Below are 21,385 nucleotides of genomic sequence, written 5' to 3'. Positions count from 1 at the left end.
ACCAACTGTTACTCTCGAATCGAACTGAACATTTGAGAATTATGAAATTGCTCAACACTTCCAGACATTGACAAACATGGAGATAGAAGGTAGTACATATATAGGGGCAGCACGGCACATTTTTGGATCTAAAACAGAAATTAACTCCCACTTCTTTAGGAAACCAAACACAATATTCATAAAGATGTTTCCACTGTTTCCTAACATATCTCATGGCACAAAATGCAAGCAACACCAATGGTATGTATTGAAAAAACTGTGGTCTCCATATGCCTTTGTATCCATCACTTCTGGTGGTGGCCACTCTGCAGATTTTAAAATTGGGCTTGGTAATTAAATACGGACATTGAAATGAATCTCTGCTGGGCCCTCTATTTATCTTCTTAACTTAACAGGCAAAAAACACTAATCAATTTGTGATCAAATAATGCATAAAATGTTAAGGCAATCCATGTCAGTCATTTAGTTCCTGCCTTTAATTTATGTTTGACTTAATCTGCACTCGCTGAGACTGTTAGCCATTTCCAAGATGCTGTGTTTTTGTGCATACCTTAGGCTGAGTTATCTCCACGTTTTTAAAATGGACCATGATAGAGAGCTCTGGAGTTCAGGCAGCAGGTAGGGCACATTTCACACACTGTCTGTCAGTGGCTCAAAAAAGGTATTATCAGTGAAGACTATGTGGACATTCAATCCTTGGCCTCTCAGCACAGAGCAGTCATGCTACCATCCAGGCAGCAGTCTGAATTATGCAGGATAGAGAAGAAACAAATCTGATGCTTCTGAAGACCAGTCTAATTAGGCAACTTGTTAAACATGTGTCTGTGATAAATAACTACATTTCTGAAACATTGAATACGGAGTTACATTCTATGTGTGGAAATAAAGTTGCTTCATTTCATTAGGCAACTTGCTTTCTAGACTCAGAAGTAAGTGCGGAATAAATCATCTGTTTCTTCTCTGCTATTCAGAATTGAAAATGCTGACATTTCCAAATTACTGACTTTTTGCCTACTTCTGCGCCTCATACACAGCAAGCAAGTGATAAGATAGAAAATGAAGAAGAATGGAGAGAGCAAAGGAGAGACAGATGAAGTAATAGAGGGGTGAACTGTGGCGTAAAGGGATGAAATGAGTAGAGAAAGGAAGAAAGCAAAGTAAAGGTAAAGAGTAAGGGTGTTAAGTTACCCAACAGTCTGGTCCTGAAATGTCCTCTGCTTCATCTGGCCAGTGTAGATGGAGGCCAGATTTGTTTCCAGAACAAAGCAGAACGTGACCTGCCCTGGTAGCGCGGGTCTCTCATGGCCTGCAAGGCCTCTTGCAAAAATCCGTAACGCCTCTCATTCCAAACTCATGAGAAAGGGAGGAATTGTATGAGGCAGCTCTGAATGACTGACAAGCAGCCCGGTGAGTACAGGTCTGATACCGCACATGCCGGGGGCTGCTTCAAAATGTGACGCGTTTTTGCATCACTACTGGGCGGTCCCTGGGACCCCAAAAATATTGCAAACTGGCAGCAATACACTTCAATGTTTCGAAAACCTTGACGTAAGTGGCACATGCGCACCATCCTCTGTGCCTAAGGAAATCTGCCAGACTGCTATCCAAGCTGCCGTCGGCCATTGGCCGACGGCAGCACTACCTCGCTGGTGCTGCCGTCAGCCAATGGCCGACGCGGCTCCACCCGTTTTGCGGAAGTGCCGCACTTCCGCAAAACGGGCGGCGCAGCCAACGGGTTAAAGCAAGGCAGCTCTGCACAGCATGCATTTTTGATAATGAAAAAGGCTTTTTGCAGTTACCATCCTTAACACTATGAAATTAGAAAGGTGCAGCCACTCAGCCTATTAATAGTAACCGCCACTGTCTGCGGGTCTATTCTGTGTCCCGTGTTTTGATGGATTACCTTCTGGCAGTAACAACTTTTTTGTTCTTGAATGCAAACGTTGAGATTTTCTCATCGTTTCTGACCCTCATTGACTCTGCTTGCTCTCCTCCTTATCCTCTGTATATGGTCATAAGCTTTAGTTACAACTGGTTACATGGCTACATGCAAATTAAGACCATGGAACCCTGTTAGAATGGAACTTAGCAAAATAAAAGAAAACAACATTGGTGCTGGATGGTCAAATTGAACTTAATTATGTCGGACTACATGTGTGGAGCCACCCAACTGAGTGTGTTGGCACCAAAGTGATCTTTCTGCACTTAACAAGGATTTTAACCTTGACATTTGAAGTTGTGTAGTACTAAGTCTCCCTCCCTGAGGGCCAAAATTACCAACATTTGACACAGCGCAAAGTAGCAAGACAACAATGACCAGACTGGGAATCCAAAGCAACCCTGGCAAATTTTGTCAGACCAACCGCATACAGTGCGTAGCAAATGGACTCCATGGGCAAGACTGACCACTACAAAAGGGGCTTGGCTGGGTGTTCCCCTTAGAAAAGTTGGGAAAAATATCAAAAATGGTGAATTCTACAACACATTTTTCATCATCATTATTCAATTATATTTGCTTTTAAAGTATAGCACATGATGACCTTACAGTGCACTACAATACCCAGTCATTTATCAACACTTGGAGGAGTGAGAAGCGTATGACTGGGTAGGAACAGCCAGGGTATCAGGAAGCAAACTAGGTTAGGATGCGGATGCAGTTCTTTGACAAAAGTGTGACTACAAGGACAGTCCCATTCGATAACCTTATAAAGCCTAAGTGAAATGGAGGCCATTACATACCATTACAAATGAAAGGGTCCTACCAGGTTGTCTGTATAAGTTGCATGCATGTTTTCTACCACATTGTTGTAAGAAAGCTTGTAACATGTTTAGATTCAAAGCACAACTATAGGATAAAGCGATAATCACTAAAACAGTCCTGAAGAGAGCCAATTGAACTAGAGGGCATTTAAAATAGCTGAAACATGTTGACCATAGATGTAGGAGGCCACTATACCCTTATAACATTGCCTTGTTTTTAACCGTGCCACAGGACCAACCAATTAAAAAGTAAGTTGGATCCAGCAGGCAGTTTTAACCATAAGTATGTTCCCTCAGCAGTAGTTTAAGCACTCGGCTTACAGACGTGTTGAGCCCGCTCACCCACACTATGTAAGTGGGACATGGGTCTGATGATAAAGCAAGTTACAAGTGGTACCTGTGGGGGAAGACCCAACAAAATATACTATTAGATGTATTGAATACACTGATTTACCTGGCTGTAGATCTTATATTTGGTTGAGATATACTTCGGACAACTCAACATCTCATGTACAACAGCAAAATTCATGGCAGCAAGGGTAACCCTCTGTAGTGAGCTATACCCAGTCATACCCACATTCATTCTAATGGAGACTACAAAAAGATAAGATGTCAAGCATGAAACATGATTTTCAATATAAAATCAGTGCACACATTCGGGGGTCGATTCCGATTCAGGAAAACAAACGTACGATTTGTATCCGGAGCCCTCTCCGTACGAATCGTATCTGTCCGTCCGAGTCGCGTAGTACAATCTGTATTCCGTGAATCCGTCCGAATTGTCGCGATCCGTACGTATTGCAAGGCTGAAACCGTGAACCGTACGACTCGTACACATGCCGTATGACTCGTACACATGCCGTACGACCCGACGAGTACGATCCGGACCGGGGTATGAGGACGCGATTTGTACGGTCTACGTCAGGTAAGGGCGAGTCGTACGGAAAAGCACACAAACACATACACATACACACTGTACAGTCCATACACCCCATGAGCGTACCCCTGCAATCATGGGGTGTACGCACCGTACCCCATGTACGCTGGGTGTACGCACCGTACCCCATGTATGCTGGGTGTATGGTGCGTACACCCAGCATTCATGGGGTACGGTGCGTACACCCAGCGTACATGGTGTACGGTGTGTACCCCTGCGACCATTGGGGTATGGTGCGTACACCCAGCGTACATGTGGTACGGTGCGTACCCCTGCAATCATGGGGGGTACGCACCATACCCAGGGGTGCCCTTATGTACCTGTTTCGGCGCGAACTCTGCTTTTACTGCTGTTTTCAGCTCCCGTAGAAAAAGGGTTGTACGGTGCGTACCCGACACGTATCGTACTTGCTGGGTCATAAAAACCAGCCGCGAACCGTACAGATGTCGCGTACAGTGGGTTCGGAGGGAGATTCGGTCGGGGATTTGATTCGTACGGTCTCTGTATGACTCGTACGAAGTAGGCTCCTGGTACGAATCGTACTTCGTCGTACTTACCGGGGACGTTGCAGGGTACGATTCGTATGGGAAAAACGCTCCGAACGGCTATTCGGAGCGGTTTTTCCCGAATCGGAATCGGCCCCCGAGTGTTAAGCACAGCTAAGGAGCTGAGAATACAATAAAAAACATTTTGAGGGATGATAGTATTCTCCACACCAATAAGCAGCTGGTAGCCCCCGGTGCATCATTATTTTTGGCCAACCCCCAATTCCCTCCTACTCCACAGATTATCTCACTATCACTCTCCAACAGTGCCTCTCATCTCTCCATAGTCCTTCTCATATTGTATTTTATTTATTTTATACTGCATAGCAATGCTTTGTCGGGTTTTGGAGCACTTTACATCACACACAAACAAACAGACACACATAAATGTGCACACACACACAGACGTTGAAATATAAGTGTGTACAGAAAATGTTACATAAGGCAGAGGTGACTACAAGGTGTAGGATTCAAATGTATTCCATGCTGGTAGGCATTTATTAAGAGTGCTTGGTCTGGAGAAGCACAAACTCAGGGTTCAAAATGTAACAAAGTGGTGAGGGTTTGCTGTACTAATAATTATTCATTGATACACAAACAAGCCCTTTTTAGCAACATTAGGATAATGAAAGACTGGCAAAAAGCATAACTTTCTAAGCTGTATCATGCAGTTTGCATGCAACTTTTTAATAGGAGTTCCCAGCTCACTGTGCTATATTACAATTGCAACTTATGATCTGCAAGAAACAAAAGAATCTCTATGACAAAATCAGTAACTTACTGATCTATCCCCCTGTACTACTGTTCTGTGATCTGCATGGTACTTTCTTTGCTGCAGGAATGTTAACCCTCTGCACTAATTTATGTGAGCCAAAACTGCCCTAGACAAATTTCCATCCCTCTCCATGTGAGCATTAATCACCAGTGTCATTTTTACATGCTAATTGTTGCCTGAACGCTGCTGGATATAAAAGGAACTCTGAAGCCAGAGCTTTTTGACCCAAACAATTTGTAAAGCCCCATGCCTCCCAGATGAGGGATAAACTGGCCCCAGGACCAAAACTAGCCTTTACACTTTCAGCATCCCAGGGTAACACTTGATGTCTGATACTACCAGTCCTGCCTTCAAGACAACGTGCTGCTCTGCATTGCAATACATGAAAATCAGAGCAACCTTAATGGCGAGGGCAGCAATGCACCATATAGATTAAGATATGGCACATTCATGTTTTTTCACTTCGCTAGTGCACTATGTGCTGCGCTTGTGCCAAGGCAGGCACCCTTGTGCAATGGTGCAAGTGTGCATACGTTGCAGGTATGATAGTTTTTGTGCGGGAAGTGATGCCTTCCTGCACAAGAACAATCCTTAGAGTCTCTTTTCTCTTTCAAAGTGTGCTGCATTCTGCAAGAGGAAGCAACAAGGAGAAATACAGATATTTCTTCTTGTTGTGTCTCCATTGGAAAGGCATGCAATTTTCAGGCTCCTTTAGCAAATATTAGTATATCTGAAAACGGTAGAAAAACACATGGAACACCAACTCTCAACCCATGTAATGCCTTTCAGTTGCAGGTTAATGCAAGGCAGTGGCTTGCATTGCTTTACGTTACTCTGGATTTACGAAGCCACGCAGTGCCGCACAAGGTGGCTTGGTAAATGCAATCCTTTAGTACATCTGGCCCTGAGTGTTCTACTTCATGTTTATAATGTCAATTATTTGCTGAAGAAATCCAGTATTTAAAAATACTTAATTGTTAATGGAAAGAAAATATCAGCAGCAGGAAAGGGGCTGGAAATATTGGTGTTTCATTGTATTTGGATATATAGAAAGCATTAATAAATGGGCCAATACACGATTAAATGTATAGACGGATAACTTGCTTGACAAATCTAATAGTTGTACAATCTGGGAGATTTATTTGGGAAAACCATGAAGAATAAGAAAGACAAGAGAAACAACAAACGACAAAGAAAGAAGTATGAATTGAGTAGGCAAAAGAAACAAGCACAGGGCCACTTCAAGACTTTCCACAATTCTTTCTGAGACAATTATTACAAGCATTACAACAGTTTTATTGATGGCGATCCCGTGGGCATAATTCAATATAGGTGAACAAAATTGTCATAATAGGATTTGCATTGTTCGTATTTATGTACAAAGGGCAAATTATCACAGTATTAAAGCAGCATGCTTCGGTTACTTACCACTGATCCATCTAGCCTCAGGATTGTGAACAAAGAATTCTTTTTTGAAAAGATCTTCCAAAGTCAACCTGGTTTCAGATGAGTTTGTGAGCTCATCTGTAAAAAATAGAAGAATATTCAATTAGGAAAGGTAAAAAAGTAAGAAGCAGAGCTCCCTAAATAGAAACAGGTTGCTTGTAAAATGTGAGTAAGTATTCCTAACTAGTCATTGAGTCAGTCATAAATCTTTATTCGGATTTAGCAATAAATCCATAAAAGCAAAACTAAAAGGAAGACAACTATTACTCACTATGCAAAAACCATAGACATGAATTTGAGTAAAACCATTAACCGCACATATGATTGTTAATAGTTATAAAGTACCACTTCAGATAAAAACAATTAGAAAAATAATAACAAATCCATATTTGTGCAAGAGTGCAGAGTGCAAATGAGCAAAATACAATTATCAGTCAAAACCAGTAGTTCTCTTGTACCAGTTAGCACCATTACTCCGGTAAGTGAATGAATGATTTAGATCTACTAATAGAAGGGAAATGACACAAGCATAACAGGTATAACCTAAGTGTCTTATACAGATCAATGAAGTACAAAAGAGGCTGTCCACGTAAAAATTCTTAATCTTAAAAGCTATCTGGCACATGCATCAACAATGCCATTTACGATTCCTTATTAGAGAAAAATAAGGATTCGCTAATAAGGAATAGCAAAAGGCTAGGCATGTAGAAATCGCAAAAAAAATGTGATTTCTAAACACTCCTTAATTGCGACCCGCAAATGCATCCCAAATGCAAAAATACCGGTCGCAAAGGGGCAGATTCTGAGAATCTGCCCATTTTGCGACCGGTTTTTGCTTTGATGCATGTGGGCCTATGTCAATTTCATTGAGTACTAAAGTGCAAAGTCTTCTAATCTACTTACAAGCCGATAAAAACGTAGAGACTGAACAACATATAAAAGGATCTGGGAGGGATTTAAAAAACATAAAGTGCTACTCAGGATTGTTTAAAATTACAACTTTTTAGGTTTGGGATAATATACATTGCACGAGGATATTTATAAAAAGCACAAAATAAAACAATATGGAGATCAGGCTGCTTAGATACCATATCGCAAGGGCAGGCTGAAAAGTCAGAATGAATATGTTTATTGGCAGGAAAACCCAGCATCGAAGGGATTCGAAATCTGATTAAAATATGTCTGTGCAGGGAGTTCATTCCTAAATAGGAATACCCTCCCTCTAAAATTGGGGGTATTTGTTGATACAGCATGACCAGTTTCTTTAGGCAGTTGGATTCATAACGGTCAAACAAAACCTTTTTCACGTAAGAAGGCTTGAGTTCATACTTAGAGATTTTCTGGCAAGCGCTAGGGTTCTTAAACACGTTCTTTAGCCCTATATCAGTTAGGGTCTTTCCCACATAATGTAACCACGCTATTTTTTGCCAGTTATCTGAACTAATACAGTTTTTTTTATAATCAATTGAGTTAGGCTCACCGTGTCCCTGCCTCATACTGAATGCCGCAACATAATTGAAGCTAGCTTGATACTGTCAGTCAGGTAGGCCACACCTAACTCTAGGTGTATTGCTAACTCCAATTGAATGGAACATTAAAATACTTTTTGTGAATTCTGCCACTTAATACATTAAAAATACTCCTTTATATGTTTTTGAAGTCCTCATGCTTAATGCTTCTCTATCACATTTGTGCATTAGTTTCTTTTATTTTATTATCACACTTAGGGCCTGGTTCATACGGATGGGTTACACTGTCGCACACATAATGGATATCTCGAGCCCCTTTTCGCAAGTGCATTATATCCTATAGCGCTTGTAATAAGGTGAACGGGATATCCTTCATGGTTATGACAACCTAACCCATCCTATAAGCTCGAAATTAGGCCCTTAGTCACCTCTATCTAGAAATGGTGTCCTGTGCCTTATTGGTCCACAAACACATGACACATTATTGGTATTCCTCACCTCATGTAAGTGTTTCAATCGATCCCCCATTCACCCTTACACAGAAAGTCTACCTACCCCCACTAATTCATTCATGTTGATTCCTCCTCATTTAGACATGTTGAATTAGTACCTGGCTAACACCACTCCCCATAGACCAGCATCATCATCAAGACTATTTCTATATGAACTATACATTCAATTACCTGCCTCCCTCTGGGAATCTATTGTGTACATTTTCAGTGGGATTCATAGCTAGGTGTATGATCGCTTGCTATCCTATTCATATAGGCGTCCAATGGGCTAGTTTCCTTTCATATTATATCCAAGACAGCCAAAGCTACCGCCCTCCCAATGAGTGCACTCATATGTTTTTACATGATTCATCAGTGGCATCAATTGCAATGAAAAGCACAACACACTTCATGTACTAATTGCAGGGGGTGCAAAAGTGTTTAAAGTGGGGTTCCATGCATTTATTCTACTTTCTGTATTTAGGGTAACTGTGGTCCTATTACATCAAGAGCTTTGGTAATACCACTTCTCTTCATAAGAAGTACATTACCATTGGCATCACCGAAAAACATGCAGAAACTCCAGTTACTCGTGTTATTCATTATTTAATTCTAAACTTGCTGTAATATGTGAACACATTGTGGTAAGGAAAATGGTGGTTATTGTGTTTCTTTCGAAATGTAAATTGCTTCTTTTGTGAAATGGCTTTCATCATATCATTTCTGTAATGTATTCGTTTAGCCAACCATGCATTGGTTCTCTGTTTTTCACCTCACATGCTAAATGTGTTCCTTAATTTATGAACTCCTGAAAGGTAACCACGAAATAATTTCTACAAGTGGTAAAAGCTCTTTATGAATCACTTCTGCTTTATTGGTTTACTCACATGAGAGAAAAAAAACATATAGCCATGCATCCTATAACCCAGGGGCTGGCTCACAACTATAAGCCCAACAAACGCATCCTAAAGCAAGACCTCTCCTGCCCTCCAGACCCCATCGCCATGATAATATATCCAGTTTAGTAGCAGCTGCTTTATCGTTAGCGGTCCGACCTGCTCCTAATTCACCTCCCTCGGCACTCTCAGGTGGAGAAGACACATGCAACAGATTTTGGTATTCGAAGCAGGTCAGCTGGTTGATCTCAAGTGAGGATAATCATTAAAAGGGCATCCAATTTGTGTTCTACCATTAGCATCAGTCGTTCCATGCCCAAAATATGTCATATCTGGTGGAGTAGTTTGGGATCCTATCTGAACCATAAAGAGAAAGGTTCGCCTGACTGCTGCTCCGAATGCAAGGGCCATTTGTTTGCCCCTTAGGGACTTTTAAAGGGTATGTGAGGCAGCCCTGGAAGTTTGCTGGGGAGTGGGGAATTTGTGCCTTGAAGACTGAATCTGTATCCTCAAGAAACGTTTGCCATAATTGAATGTATTTGCGGCAGTTCCGTAACACGTGTACCATAGTGCAGGTGATGCCACAGACCCTGAAACAAACCTTACTGTGCTCTGTATGTATTCTAGCTGGTGTACAGTACCAGTCTGAAACAATATTAACTGCTGGCCCATCCTGGAGGAGAACATAGGATAACATTTTTACAAGAATGTGGTGCAGCCTTGCGTTTCCCCCTGCAATGGCGCTAAGTTTAACGACTTAGCACCAACGCAGTCACCCTTCCACCAGAGTGCATGGGTGTCTGTGTGCAGGGGAGGATTGTTTATGTGTAGGAAGGTGTCCCTTTCTGCACATAAACAATCCTAAAATGCCATTTTGTAACTTTCACATGTGCTGCTTCATGCAGCACACATGAAAGTTACAAAATGGCATTTTTTTAAAAAGGTTTGTTCATGTACACGAAGGGACACCTTCCTGTACCTAAAAAAACATGACATTTTGCTTTTTCCATGACATTTAATGAGTGATAATATTGTTTGAGAACAGGGGTAGAAATATCATGTTTTGTCTCCAAAGAACTAAAATTTAAAATCCTCTTTAATGGGAAAGTCAGGTTTTAAGTCACAATTCTGAAGGTGCCACTTTTACAAAGTTGACATTTTCTTGTCCTAACCATTCGGTACCTGCAGTCTGTATCCTGGGTCATATTCTTAGGTGTAGTTGGAAGTTGGCCTTGGTGCATTCCTCCCAGACAGTATCCCAAAGAAGGCTTAGGTGTGGGCAATGTGGATCATCCTGACAGTATGGGTGGGGCGGAGCTGTTATCTACCATACTTGTACTTCAAAGGAGCTTCATTAGCCCTCTCACAAGGGATTTCACACTAGCCTTTTTTCAACCCAGACATTTTGTGACCTGGGGAGGGGAAGGAAGTCCAGAATCAGATGTAGGTGGAATTCGAGAAGTTTCTTCCACTTCAAAGCTGGCACCAGGTATAAATATTGGAGACTCCTCAGTCCACTCCTGAATCTGAGGACTCTACAAGAATAAGGACTTTCCAGCCACTTAATGACTACCCTGTTTCGTGAAGACTGTCCAGCTGTTTGAGGACTGTTGTTGCTAGAGGCCTCCCTTGCTGCTTCAACCGAGGACTTCCAGAGTGTCTCCAAGGGTCAGTCAACTGGCCTCCTATTGTGTGCTACAGGGGCACAACAGACTCCTGACTGGCAGCTTCCGCGGAAATAACGCAGCGTGATTCATCAGGATGTAAGTCCACGCATTGCCATCTCCAGACTGGTAGTTTCATCAGAACGATGCAGTGCACCACACCTTGATGCCAAACATCGAAATGAAGCTCCTGATCACTGGCTTTGGCATCACAGACCGAGTGGCATGCATCCCAGCTCCTACTGGATTACTCCCTGATGCAGTGCAGCACAGTGCGAAGTAGACTTCACATCTTGATTCCAAGGATACAAGGTACTATCTCAGCGGGTCAAAATTGGCATTTTCACAGTCCCAGTCTGCGCTCCTTCATGGTCGGTCTGAACTTGTGACTTTGTCACAATCCAGCATGAACAGATAACAATAACTGATGCTAGTTGCTTTTCAGTGCTATTTCCCCTAAAATCTTTGAATTCGCATGACTTCAGTTCTCTTAATTGGCTTTTTGCCATTTTGGTCTTACACTATTTATTACATTATAACCTATTTTTGTAAATTGGTGTGGGATTTTTCTTGTGTTGTGTTTTCACTTTTTGACTGCTTAGGTGCTGCATAAATACTTTATACACTGTCTCTAAGTTAAGTCGGACTTCTTTTGTGTCAAGCTACCAGAGGGGTAAGCACTGGTTAATTTAGTGACTTTTGTGGTTTGTGATTGTTGTTGCCTGCGAAGGATTAACACTCCCCTCAACCAATAACCGAATTTATCATAAATGCTCATCAACTTTTCCAGCAGTATTGATTGATGCCAGCCAGTGGCATTTGAGTTTATCAGCAATAAACACTCACCAACTCAAAAATGTGATTTGTGAAGCCATGCAAAGCCACTTTGCGTGGCCCTGAGTGCCTTCATAAATCGGGCATAATGCAATGCAGCACAAATCACTGTTTTGCGTTACTCTGCCTTAACAGGCATTCCATGGGCCTTACATGGGTGTTATGACTCATTTCCCATGGTAATTGATGCATTCCCTGATTTACCAGAATTGGTAAATCTGGAAAAGCCAAAATGTTACACCTTTCCTGGGAAGGCATAACAAGGAGAAATATTTTTATTTCTCCTTGTTACTTCCTCATTCTTTGTGTGCTGCATTCTGCAGCACACATAGAAAGAAGAATATGCCTCAGGGGATTGTGTTTGTGCATGAGGGTCTGTTCCTGCACAAAACAATCCTGCATGCAACCAAGGCACACTTGCACCATGGTGAAAGGGTGCCTACATTGGCTCTAGTCAGTCAAAATGGTGTCAGCGCAGGGACAAAGGCAGGAATGCATCATATTCTTTTAAATACGGTGCATTCCTGACCTTTCCCTGTAATTGTTCAGCACAGCAAGGTGACTTACTGCATTGCGTTGCATTACTTTTCTCATAAATATGAGCCATAGTTTGTGGGCTTAACTGACTAGTCTTACTTCTAATATTAAAATTTCACCAACTGTGCAAATTATTGGCTAACACTTTGAGGCATATGTATAGGACCCTATCGCCGTGGGAATGTCATGTTGTGTGATGTTCCTGTGGCGATAGGGGCCTTGACATAGGTACAAAGTAATGTTAAGCCACTTAATGTGACTTAACACTGCCTTGTACATAAGGGACCCTTTCACTCTAACTTAGCGTGAAAGGGGTGTGCAGTGGGTGTTGTGGTGGGCGTTCCACAGCAACACCCATTGTATTTGACGCTGCCCACTATGTACAATGGTGGCATACATAGGAGGCAGTGCCACAATTAAGACCAGGAAAATCTGGGTCTTAAGTTGGCGAAACGAGGAGAAATTAATTATTTTTCCTCGCTTTTGCTTTTTGCATGTATGCTGCCTTGTGCAGTATACATGGAAAAAGCAAAATGTCATGGTTTGTTTATGTACAGAAAGGTGTCCCTTCCTGTACATGAACAAACCTTTAAAACAAATTCCATTTTATAACTTTCATGTGTGCTGCACGAAGCAGCACACATGAACGTTACAAAATTGAATTTTAGCATTATTTATGTGAAGAAAGGGACACCTTCCTACACATAAACAATCCTCCACTGCACACAGACATCCTTGCACTCCGGTGCAAGGGTGCCCGTGTTGGCGTTAAGTTGTTAAACTTAGTGCCATTGCAGGGGGAAATGCAAGACTGCACCACATTGTTGTAAATATGGTGCAGACTTGCGTTTCCGAAGTGGCGGAGCGTGTCGTTAGGCCAAGGAGGCTAACGACACGCTCTGCCACTTCATTGTACATATCCCCGTCCCGTCAGATTTGTATATTGATCCCAAGGGCACCATTTAGGGGCCCATTATGATATCGGGTGGATCGCCACCACTGGGCCGATGGTGGACACCGCCGGCCCGACGGTGGCGATCCACCTGCCAAAGGTCCCTGGTTCACCACCGCCATATTGGTATGGCAGGGGGCACCGCGGTGGACGGGAAGACTTTGCAGGCACCGCCATCCATATTAGGAGGCTTGCCTTTCCATGGCGGAGACTCCTTAACTTTGGTGGTCGGTCCCATGCTCTGTTGCGATGGCGGGCGGACAAAGTTCACCGGCCATCATGATAGGCCCCTTAGTATTTCTAAATGAAATACGTTTTTATACAATATGCTCAAATCACAAAGGGTTTGTGACTTTCTCTCATAATACGCAGGAATTTCCAGAGTAAGTCACGAGTAAGCCAGGAGTAATGATATAGTACTACAAGAGTAAATCACACTTACTCATACACCAAACTTTGTAAATCAAGCGCCATGTTTTGGTCTCGCCTAGGCAGCGCCTGAGTGCCTTCATAAATCGGGCATAATGCAATGCAGCACAAATCACTGTTTTGCGTTACTCTGCCTTAGCAAGGCATTCCATGGGCCTTACATGGGTGTTATGACTCATTTCCCATGGTAATTGATGCATTCCCTGATTTATCAGAATTGGTAAATCTGGAAAAGCCAAAATGTTACACCTTTCCTGGGAAGGCATAACAAGGAGAAATATCTTTATTTCTCCTTGTTACTTCCTCATTCTTTGTGTGCTGCATTCTGCAGCACACATAGAAAGAAGAATATGCCTCAGGGGATTGTGTTTGTGCATGAGGGTCTGTTCTTGCACAAAAACAATCCTGCATGCAACCAAGGCACACTTGCACCATGGTGAAAGGGTGGCTACATTGGCTCTAGTCAGTTAAAATGGTATCAGCGCAGGGACAAAGGCAGGAATGCATCATATTCTTTTAAATACGGTGCATTCCTGACCTTTCCCTGTAATTGTTCAGCACAGCAAGGTGACTTACTGCATTGCGTTGCATTACTTTTCTCATAAATATGAACCGTAGTTTGTGGCCTTAACTGACTAGTCTTACTTCTAATATTAAAATGTCACCAACTGTGCAAATTATTGGCTAACACTTTCAGGCATATGTATAGGACCCTATCGCCATGGGAATGTCATGTTGTGTGATGTTCCTGTGGTGATAGGGGCCTTGACATAGGAACAAAGTAACGTTAAGCCACTTCATGTGACTTAACACTGCCTTGTACATAAGGCACCCTTTCACTCTAACTTAGCGTGAAAGGGGTGTGCAGTGGGTGTTGTGGTGGGCGTTCCACAGCAACACCCATTGTATTTGATGCTGCCCACTATGTACAATGGTGGCATACATAGGAGGCAGTGCCAAAATTAAGACCAGGAAAATCTGGGTCTTAAGTTGGAGAAACAAGGAGAAATTAGTTATTTTTCCTCGCTTTTGCTTTTTGCATGTATGCTGCCTTGTGCAGTATACATGGAAAAAGCAAAATGTCATGGTTTGTTTATGTACAAGACGGTGTCCCTTCCTGTACACGAACAAACCTTTAAAACAAATTCCATTTTGTAACTTTCATGTGTGCTGCACGAAGCAGCACACATGAACGTTACAAAATTGAATTTTAGCATTATTTATGTGAAGAAAGGGATACCTTCCTACACATAAACAATCCTCCACTGCACACAGACATCCTTGCACTCTGGGGCAAGGGTGCCCGTGTTGGCGCTAAGTTGTTAAACTTAGTGCCATTGCAGGGGGAAATGCAAGACTACACCACATTCTTGTAAATATGGTGCAGACTTGCGTTTCCGAAGTGGCGGAGCGTGTCGTTCGGCCAAGGAGGCTAACGGCACGCTCTGCCACTTCATTGTACATATCCCCCCTCAGATTTGTATATCGATCCCAAGGGCACCATTTAGGGGCCCAATATGATATCGGGCGGATCGCCACCACTGGGCCGATGGTGGACACCGCCGGCCCGACGGTGGCGATCCACCCGTCAAATGTCCCTGGTTCACCACCGCCATATTGGTATGGCAGGGGGCACCGTGGTGGACGAGAAGACTTTGCAGGCACCGCCATCCATATTAGGAGGCTTGCCTTTCCATGGCGGAGACTCCGCAACTTTGGTGGTCGGTCCCATGCTCTGTTGCGATGGCGGGCGGACAAAGTTCGCCGGCCATCGTGATAGGCCCCTTAATATTTCTAAATGAAATACGTTTTTATACAATATGCTCAATTCACAAAGGGTTTGTGACTTTCTCTCATAATACGCAGGAATTTCCAGAGTAAGTCACGAGTAAGCCAGGAGTAATGATATAGTACTACAAGAGTAAATCACACCTACTCATACACTAAGCTTTGTAAATCAAGCGCCATGTTTAGGTCTCGCCTAGGCAGCGCTTGCGCTGTGCCTTTGAGACATGCTGTATTCATGATTCATGCATAAAGCTCCACCTACTTTCCGCCCATCTTTTTAATTTGGTTCAGTCCCTGTCCTTTGTAAATGTTGGCTTTTCATTGTTATTATGCTCTGTAGTTCCTCCTCGGTAGTTCCCTGTCTCTTTTTATAACCTCCCATGAGGAAATCCCCTATTACATGTGTTGTTACACCCTAGGTTTGAATTACAGCCTCAAGGTACTACTTAGGTTAGCAGTGGTTACTTTACTCGCTAGCACATCTCACATTTATATTAGACCTTCTATAATTTTTCCTTCATCAGCTCCACATAGAGTACAATCTAATCTGGAATTAATGTACAAAATATTTTGTCACATTTCAAAGTTACTAATTGTATATATTGAATGCACTGTGGTACTGGCTTGCATGTAATGCATTATAGGTAGGGTGGATTTAGCCAAAGCTTGCAGTACTGCACCTACACATCCTGCAATTATATTAGACCTTCTATAAATTTCCCTTCATCAGCTCCACAGAGTACAACCCAATCCGGAATTAATATAATAATTATTTTCTTACATTTCCCAGCTGCTAATTGTATATATTGAATGTACTGTGTTACTGTCATGCATGCAATGCACTGTTGTTAGGATGGATTTACCATATCTTCAAAGTTTATGATGCTCACTTGGGACTTCTAGGTGCAGCTTGCGGATTGCACAAACACATCTTACATTTATATTAGACCTTCCATACACATCTATATTAGACCTTCTATTAATTTCCCTTCATCAGCTCCACATAGAGTACAACCTAATGTAAACATTATTTTGTCACATTTCAAAGTTACTAATTGTATATATTGAATGCACTGTGGTACTGTTTTGCATGTAATGCATTGTGAGTAGGGTGAATCTAGGAACAGCTTGCTGTACTGCACCTACAACTCTCAAATTTATATTAGACCTTCTATAAATTTCCCTTCGTCAGCTCCACAGAGTACAACCTAATCCAGAATTATTATAATAATTATTTTCTTACATTTCAAAGCTGCCTATTGTATACATTGAATGTACTTTGGTACTGTCTTGGATGCAATGCACTATGGATAGGATGGATTTACCACATCTTCAATGTTAATGATGCTCACTTGGGACTTCTAGGTGCAGCTTGCGGTATTGCACAAACACATCTTACATTTATATTAGACCTTCCATACACATCTATATTAGACTTCTATAAATTTGCCTTCATCAGCGTCACATAGAGTACAACCTAATTCAGGATTAATATAATAATTATTTTCTCACATTTCAAAGCTACTAATTGTATATATTGAATGTACTTTGGTAATGTCTTGCATGCAATGCACTATTTACCATATCTTCAAAGTTTATGATGCTAACTTGGGACCTCTAGGTACAGCTTGCGGTTTTGCACAAACACATTTTACATTTATATTAGACCTTCCATAAATGTCCTTTCATCAGCTCCACATAGAGTGCAACCTAATCAGGAATTAATATAATAATTGTTTTGTCACATTTCAAAGATATTAATTGTATATATGGACATAGCTATTTGAATGTTCTCGTGTCTTGCATGCAATGAATTAGGGGAGTACCACATGTGACCAAAAGTTTGATGCTCACTAGGGACCTCTAGGAGCAGCTTGTAGAACTGCATCTAGACATGCAATGCTGGTGCTTTGCTTACTAGGGACCTCTAGGAGCAGCTTGCGGTACTGTAACTAGAAAAGCAGTGCTGGTGCCTTGCTCACTTGGAAACTCTAGGAGCAGCTTGTGGTACTCACAGTGCTGGTGCCTTCATCACTAGGAACATCTAGGCGCAGCTTGCGGTACTGCACTTACCACATCTCACATTTATATTAGACCTTCTATAAATTTCCCTTTAGGAGCTCCACATAGAGTACAGCCTAACCTAATACTAAATTAATATAATTCTTTTGTCACATTTCAAAGCTGCTAATTGTATTTATGGACATAGCTATTTGAACGTGTTCTTGGTACTGTCTAGGGACCTCAAGGAGCTGCTTGCTGTACTGCACCTACCACATCTCACATTTATATTAGACTTTCTATACATTTTCCTTCATCAGCTCCACATAGAGTACAACCTAATTGGGAGTTAATATATTAGTTATTTTGTCACATTTCAAAGCTAATAATTGTACATTTGAACTTAGCATTTTGAATTTTCTCTTGGTACTGTCTTGCATGCTATGCATTATGGGAGTACCATATGTGACCAAATGTTTATGATGCTCACTAGGGACCTCTAGGAAAAGCTTGCAGTACTGGCAGTGCTGGTGCCTTGCTTACTAGTGAGCTCTAAGAGCAGCTTGCGGTACTGGTAGTGCTGGTGCCTTCCTCAATAGGGACCTCTAGGAGCAGCTTGAGGTACTGCACCTACCACATCTCACATTTATATTTGACCTTCTATAAATTTCCCTTCATTAGCTACACATAGAGTACAACCTAACCTAATCCGGAATTAATATAATTATTTTGTCACATTTCAAAGCTTCTAATTGCATATGTGGACATAGCTATTTGAATGTACTCATGGTACTGTCTTGCATGCAATGCATTATGGTTAGGGGGATTTACCATATCTTCAAAGTTGATGATGTTCACTAGGGACCTCTAGGAGCAGCTTGTGGTGTTGCACCTAGACAAACAGTGCTGGTGCCTTGCTCACTAGGGACCTCTAGGAACAGCTTGTGGTACTCCACCTAGACATGCAGTGCTGGTGCCTTGCTCACTAGGGAGCTCTAGGAACAGCTTGCGGTACTGCACTGAGACATACAATGCTGGTTCCTGGCTCACTATGCAATAATTTGCAATGCAGTAGGTCTCGTATTACCGAAAGTATGAGCTATTGCCGTTGCATTATTATTTGCAACACCAATACCTCGAACTATCAGTAATGCGAGACCTATTGCACTGCAAATGCTTGTTATAAAAAGGATTCGGTTACAAGGCCAGCGGTTATAGCCAAAATGTGTTAGTCATTGATCAAAGCTGAGCCTCTTGCTCTAGAGTAGACAGAAAATTCAATCGCGAGGAGAGATTACTGTTGCAAGACCTGGCGGTGACTAAAACATGTTAAGGGAATCTGTTGTAAAATAACTTTCACTTTCAAAGATATCAGGGTTTTGGCCTTGACTATTTTACACACAATTTGGAAGAGTGAGGCATTTTAAAGCAATGTTAAAACGGACTTGATTGAGCAATGCATATTGATTGCAGGAGGATTTGGAAATGTGCCTTTTTGCTTCCAAGTCGTTAATGGGATTACAACTTGTTAGTGTAATAGAAATAACTTGACTTTTCCAAGAAAAGTGGATATAGCAGAGAGCAATATTCTGATTAAATAAAAATTATTGAAAAAGGAAAGTAATACTGGGAGTGTTACTTGACAGATTGATGACATTGTGCATGGTGAGATCATAGAAGAAGTTAAAATAGCAGAATTTAATTTTAAAAGGCTAAACCGTTTCTTAATAGTAAAACAGAGCACAACCTTACACATGATATTGGTGTCTAAAAGGCACCCCTCTTAGTAGAAAAAGCAGTTGTGAAATTTGGTAAACTCTGTGCATAGAATATGCGTTCAGCTTTGTAATGTATTTTGTCTTTGTGTGCTGTGTTTTCTATGCAATACACACTTAAAGCTTGTAATTCTGCCAGTCTTACTGCAGAGATCCATGACCACAAAATCATTAAGAGCATAGTTACAGGTTAACAGGAAAAAAATCTTTCAGTTACGCACTGTGAGCAGTCATTGAAAGGGTGTGACGCTAATTAGTAGGAAACATATATTATATGCAAAGCAGGAAATTAACAGCGATATGGAATGATTGTAGCTGTTAGTGCTTGGCATTAAACAGATAAAAACACAATTCTATTGAAGAAGGAAGACATGTACAGCTGACCTCTGAATGATAACTGAGTAAAACAATGAGGGGGCCCTCGAGAGGTTGTAGTGATCAGTGTTGTTTTATGGCACTTAAAATGATTATTTGCATTTTAGCATGTCACACATTATTTTTTGCTCCTGAAAAACAGAAAAGCACAAAAAGAAAACAGTGTTAAATGACATCTCTGTGCCATTTTGCTCAGCTTCTTTCTTCCAGGGATTTGTGTTAATTTCGCTTTTCGGCAGGAAAAAGAAAATCAATGGGGCATATTATCAAGGACCGGTGTTAAAATTAGCGCCATTTTATCGGCAGGAAACTGCCAATAAAACGGCGATAATGGGCTTGATAATATGCCCTTGTTAATTCCCATAGAAGCCCATGTTCTGATGTTAACATGGGCTTCTATGGGAATTAACAAGGGCGTATTATCAAGCCCATTATCCCCATTTTATCGGCAGTTTCCTGCCAATAAAATAGCGATAATGTTAACACCGGTCCTTGATAATATGCCCCAATGTTCCTAATTTCCTCTATAAAGACAAAATGGGCGGTGATTTTTCTTTCTTTTTCTTTCGTAACACACCACTAGCAAAGTAGTAAATGTGTACAAGCACAGTGAATTGGTGTTTGATTGCACAAACCAGATTGTGATTCAAACTGGCATTTTTTTTAATCAATTACTTAATGAACATGCATTGATTGTATATGTTTACTGTTTTTGTCAGAAAGACAGCAGCTTTGAAAAGATAAAAAGAGAGCACTCTAGAGATCACCGCTCGGATTTAGAGTGCTTGACATCTCACTGCACACAGTGCTACACTCACCTACTTGGCTTAACTTTGCACGGCAGTGCGCACTCCTGCACATCATTGATTGGCTCACTAAAAGAAATTATTAACTGCCCATGGAAATGCAGCGTACTCGAAGCACAGACCTGGAAGCTCAGTGTGCCATCAAACCTTTGCAGGCACACTATGCAGACTTGATGCTCAACTTCCTGCCTGCACCATCAAACACCAGCCATTCACAATTCGTCACAGGGTGGGGTGGGGCCAGTGTAGTGAGGCTTACCCCACCCCACCCTCCCTGTAGCAAGCTATGAAAGGGTGACTTGACGGACCTTCCATTCCCTGATTGGCAAAAAGCCCCTGGCACTGCAGGGCTTCTGGCTAAAAAGCGCCAGGGGCTAACTTCATAGCAAACGCCTGAGGGGGTGGAGTTCAGCCCACGAGGCAATGGCTTTGCCGGGCTGATGACATCACAGGCATATGGGCTGTGTGAAGCCTCAGCCCGGCAAATGCATTAAAGCTGGGATTAATACATGTGCACTTTTCTGCATAACAGACCCCAATGTTTACACAAAAGCAAGATTGGCTGAGGGTGATTGTAGCCTTCAGCCAGCTAGCTTGTGTGAGCTTGTAGATTTATTTCTTAATAATACTTTTTTTTTTTAAATACAGACTTTTTAAAATTGTGTGGAAAAATGCAGTAGGTGGAGCCCTGATGCTCATGCAGGGGAGCCGCTGCTGATAAATTATTATTATTAAATTTTCTGTATTTTGCTAACTTTTTTATGTTTCTTTCACTATTTCTATTTGCACAATATTTGCTCACAAAACACCTGTTTGAGGGGAAATTGTCTTGTAGGAATTGTGAAACAGATTGTGTGCCAGCCAGGTGACCATGTGACTTTGGAAGCTGTATGGAACATACATAT

The 21,385-nt window shown here is 41.8% G+C and overlaps 1 protein-coding gene across 2 annotated transcripts in view; it reads right to left on the bottom strand.

Annotated features, from left to right (window-relative positions):
• The window catches only part of DPP10 (dipeptidyl peptidase like 10), a 1,755,202-nt gene that overhangs the window by 1,234,569 nt on the left and 499,248 nt on the right, over window positions 1–21,385 (bottom strand). For both annotated transcript variants that reach the window (XM_078683981.1, XM_078683980.1), the window contains exon 3: window positions 6,446–6,541. In XM_078683981.1, coding sequence (XP_078540107.1) covers window positions 6,446–6,541 — 96 coding nt within the window. The remainder of the gene's footprint in view (window positions 1–6,445; window positions 6,542–21,385) is intronic.

The sequence above is a fragment of the Lissotriton helveticus genome, chromosome 3_1, assembly GCF_964261635.1.
Source record: "Lissotriton helveticus chromosome 3_1, aLisHel1.1, whole genome shotgun sequence".
NCBI lineage: Eukaryota > Metazoa > Chordata > Amphibia > Caudata > Salamandridae > Lissotriton > Lissotriton helveticus.
The sequence above is the reverse complement of the archived record's forward strand: the minus strand, read 5'-3'. Positions and strand labels throughout refer to the sequence as shown.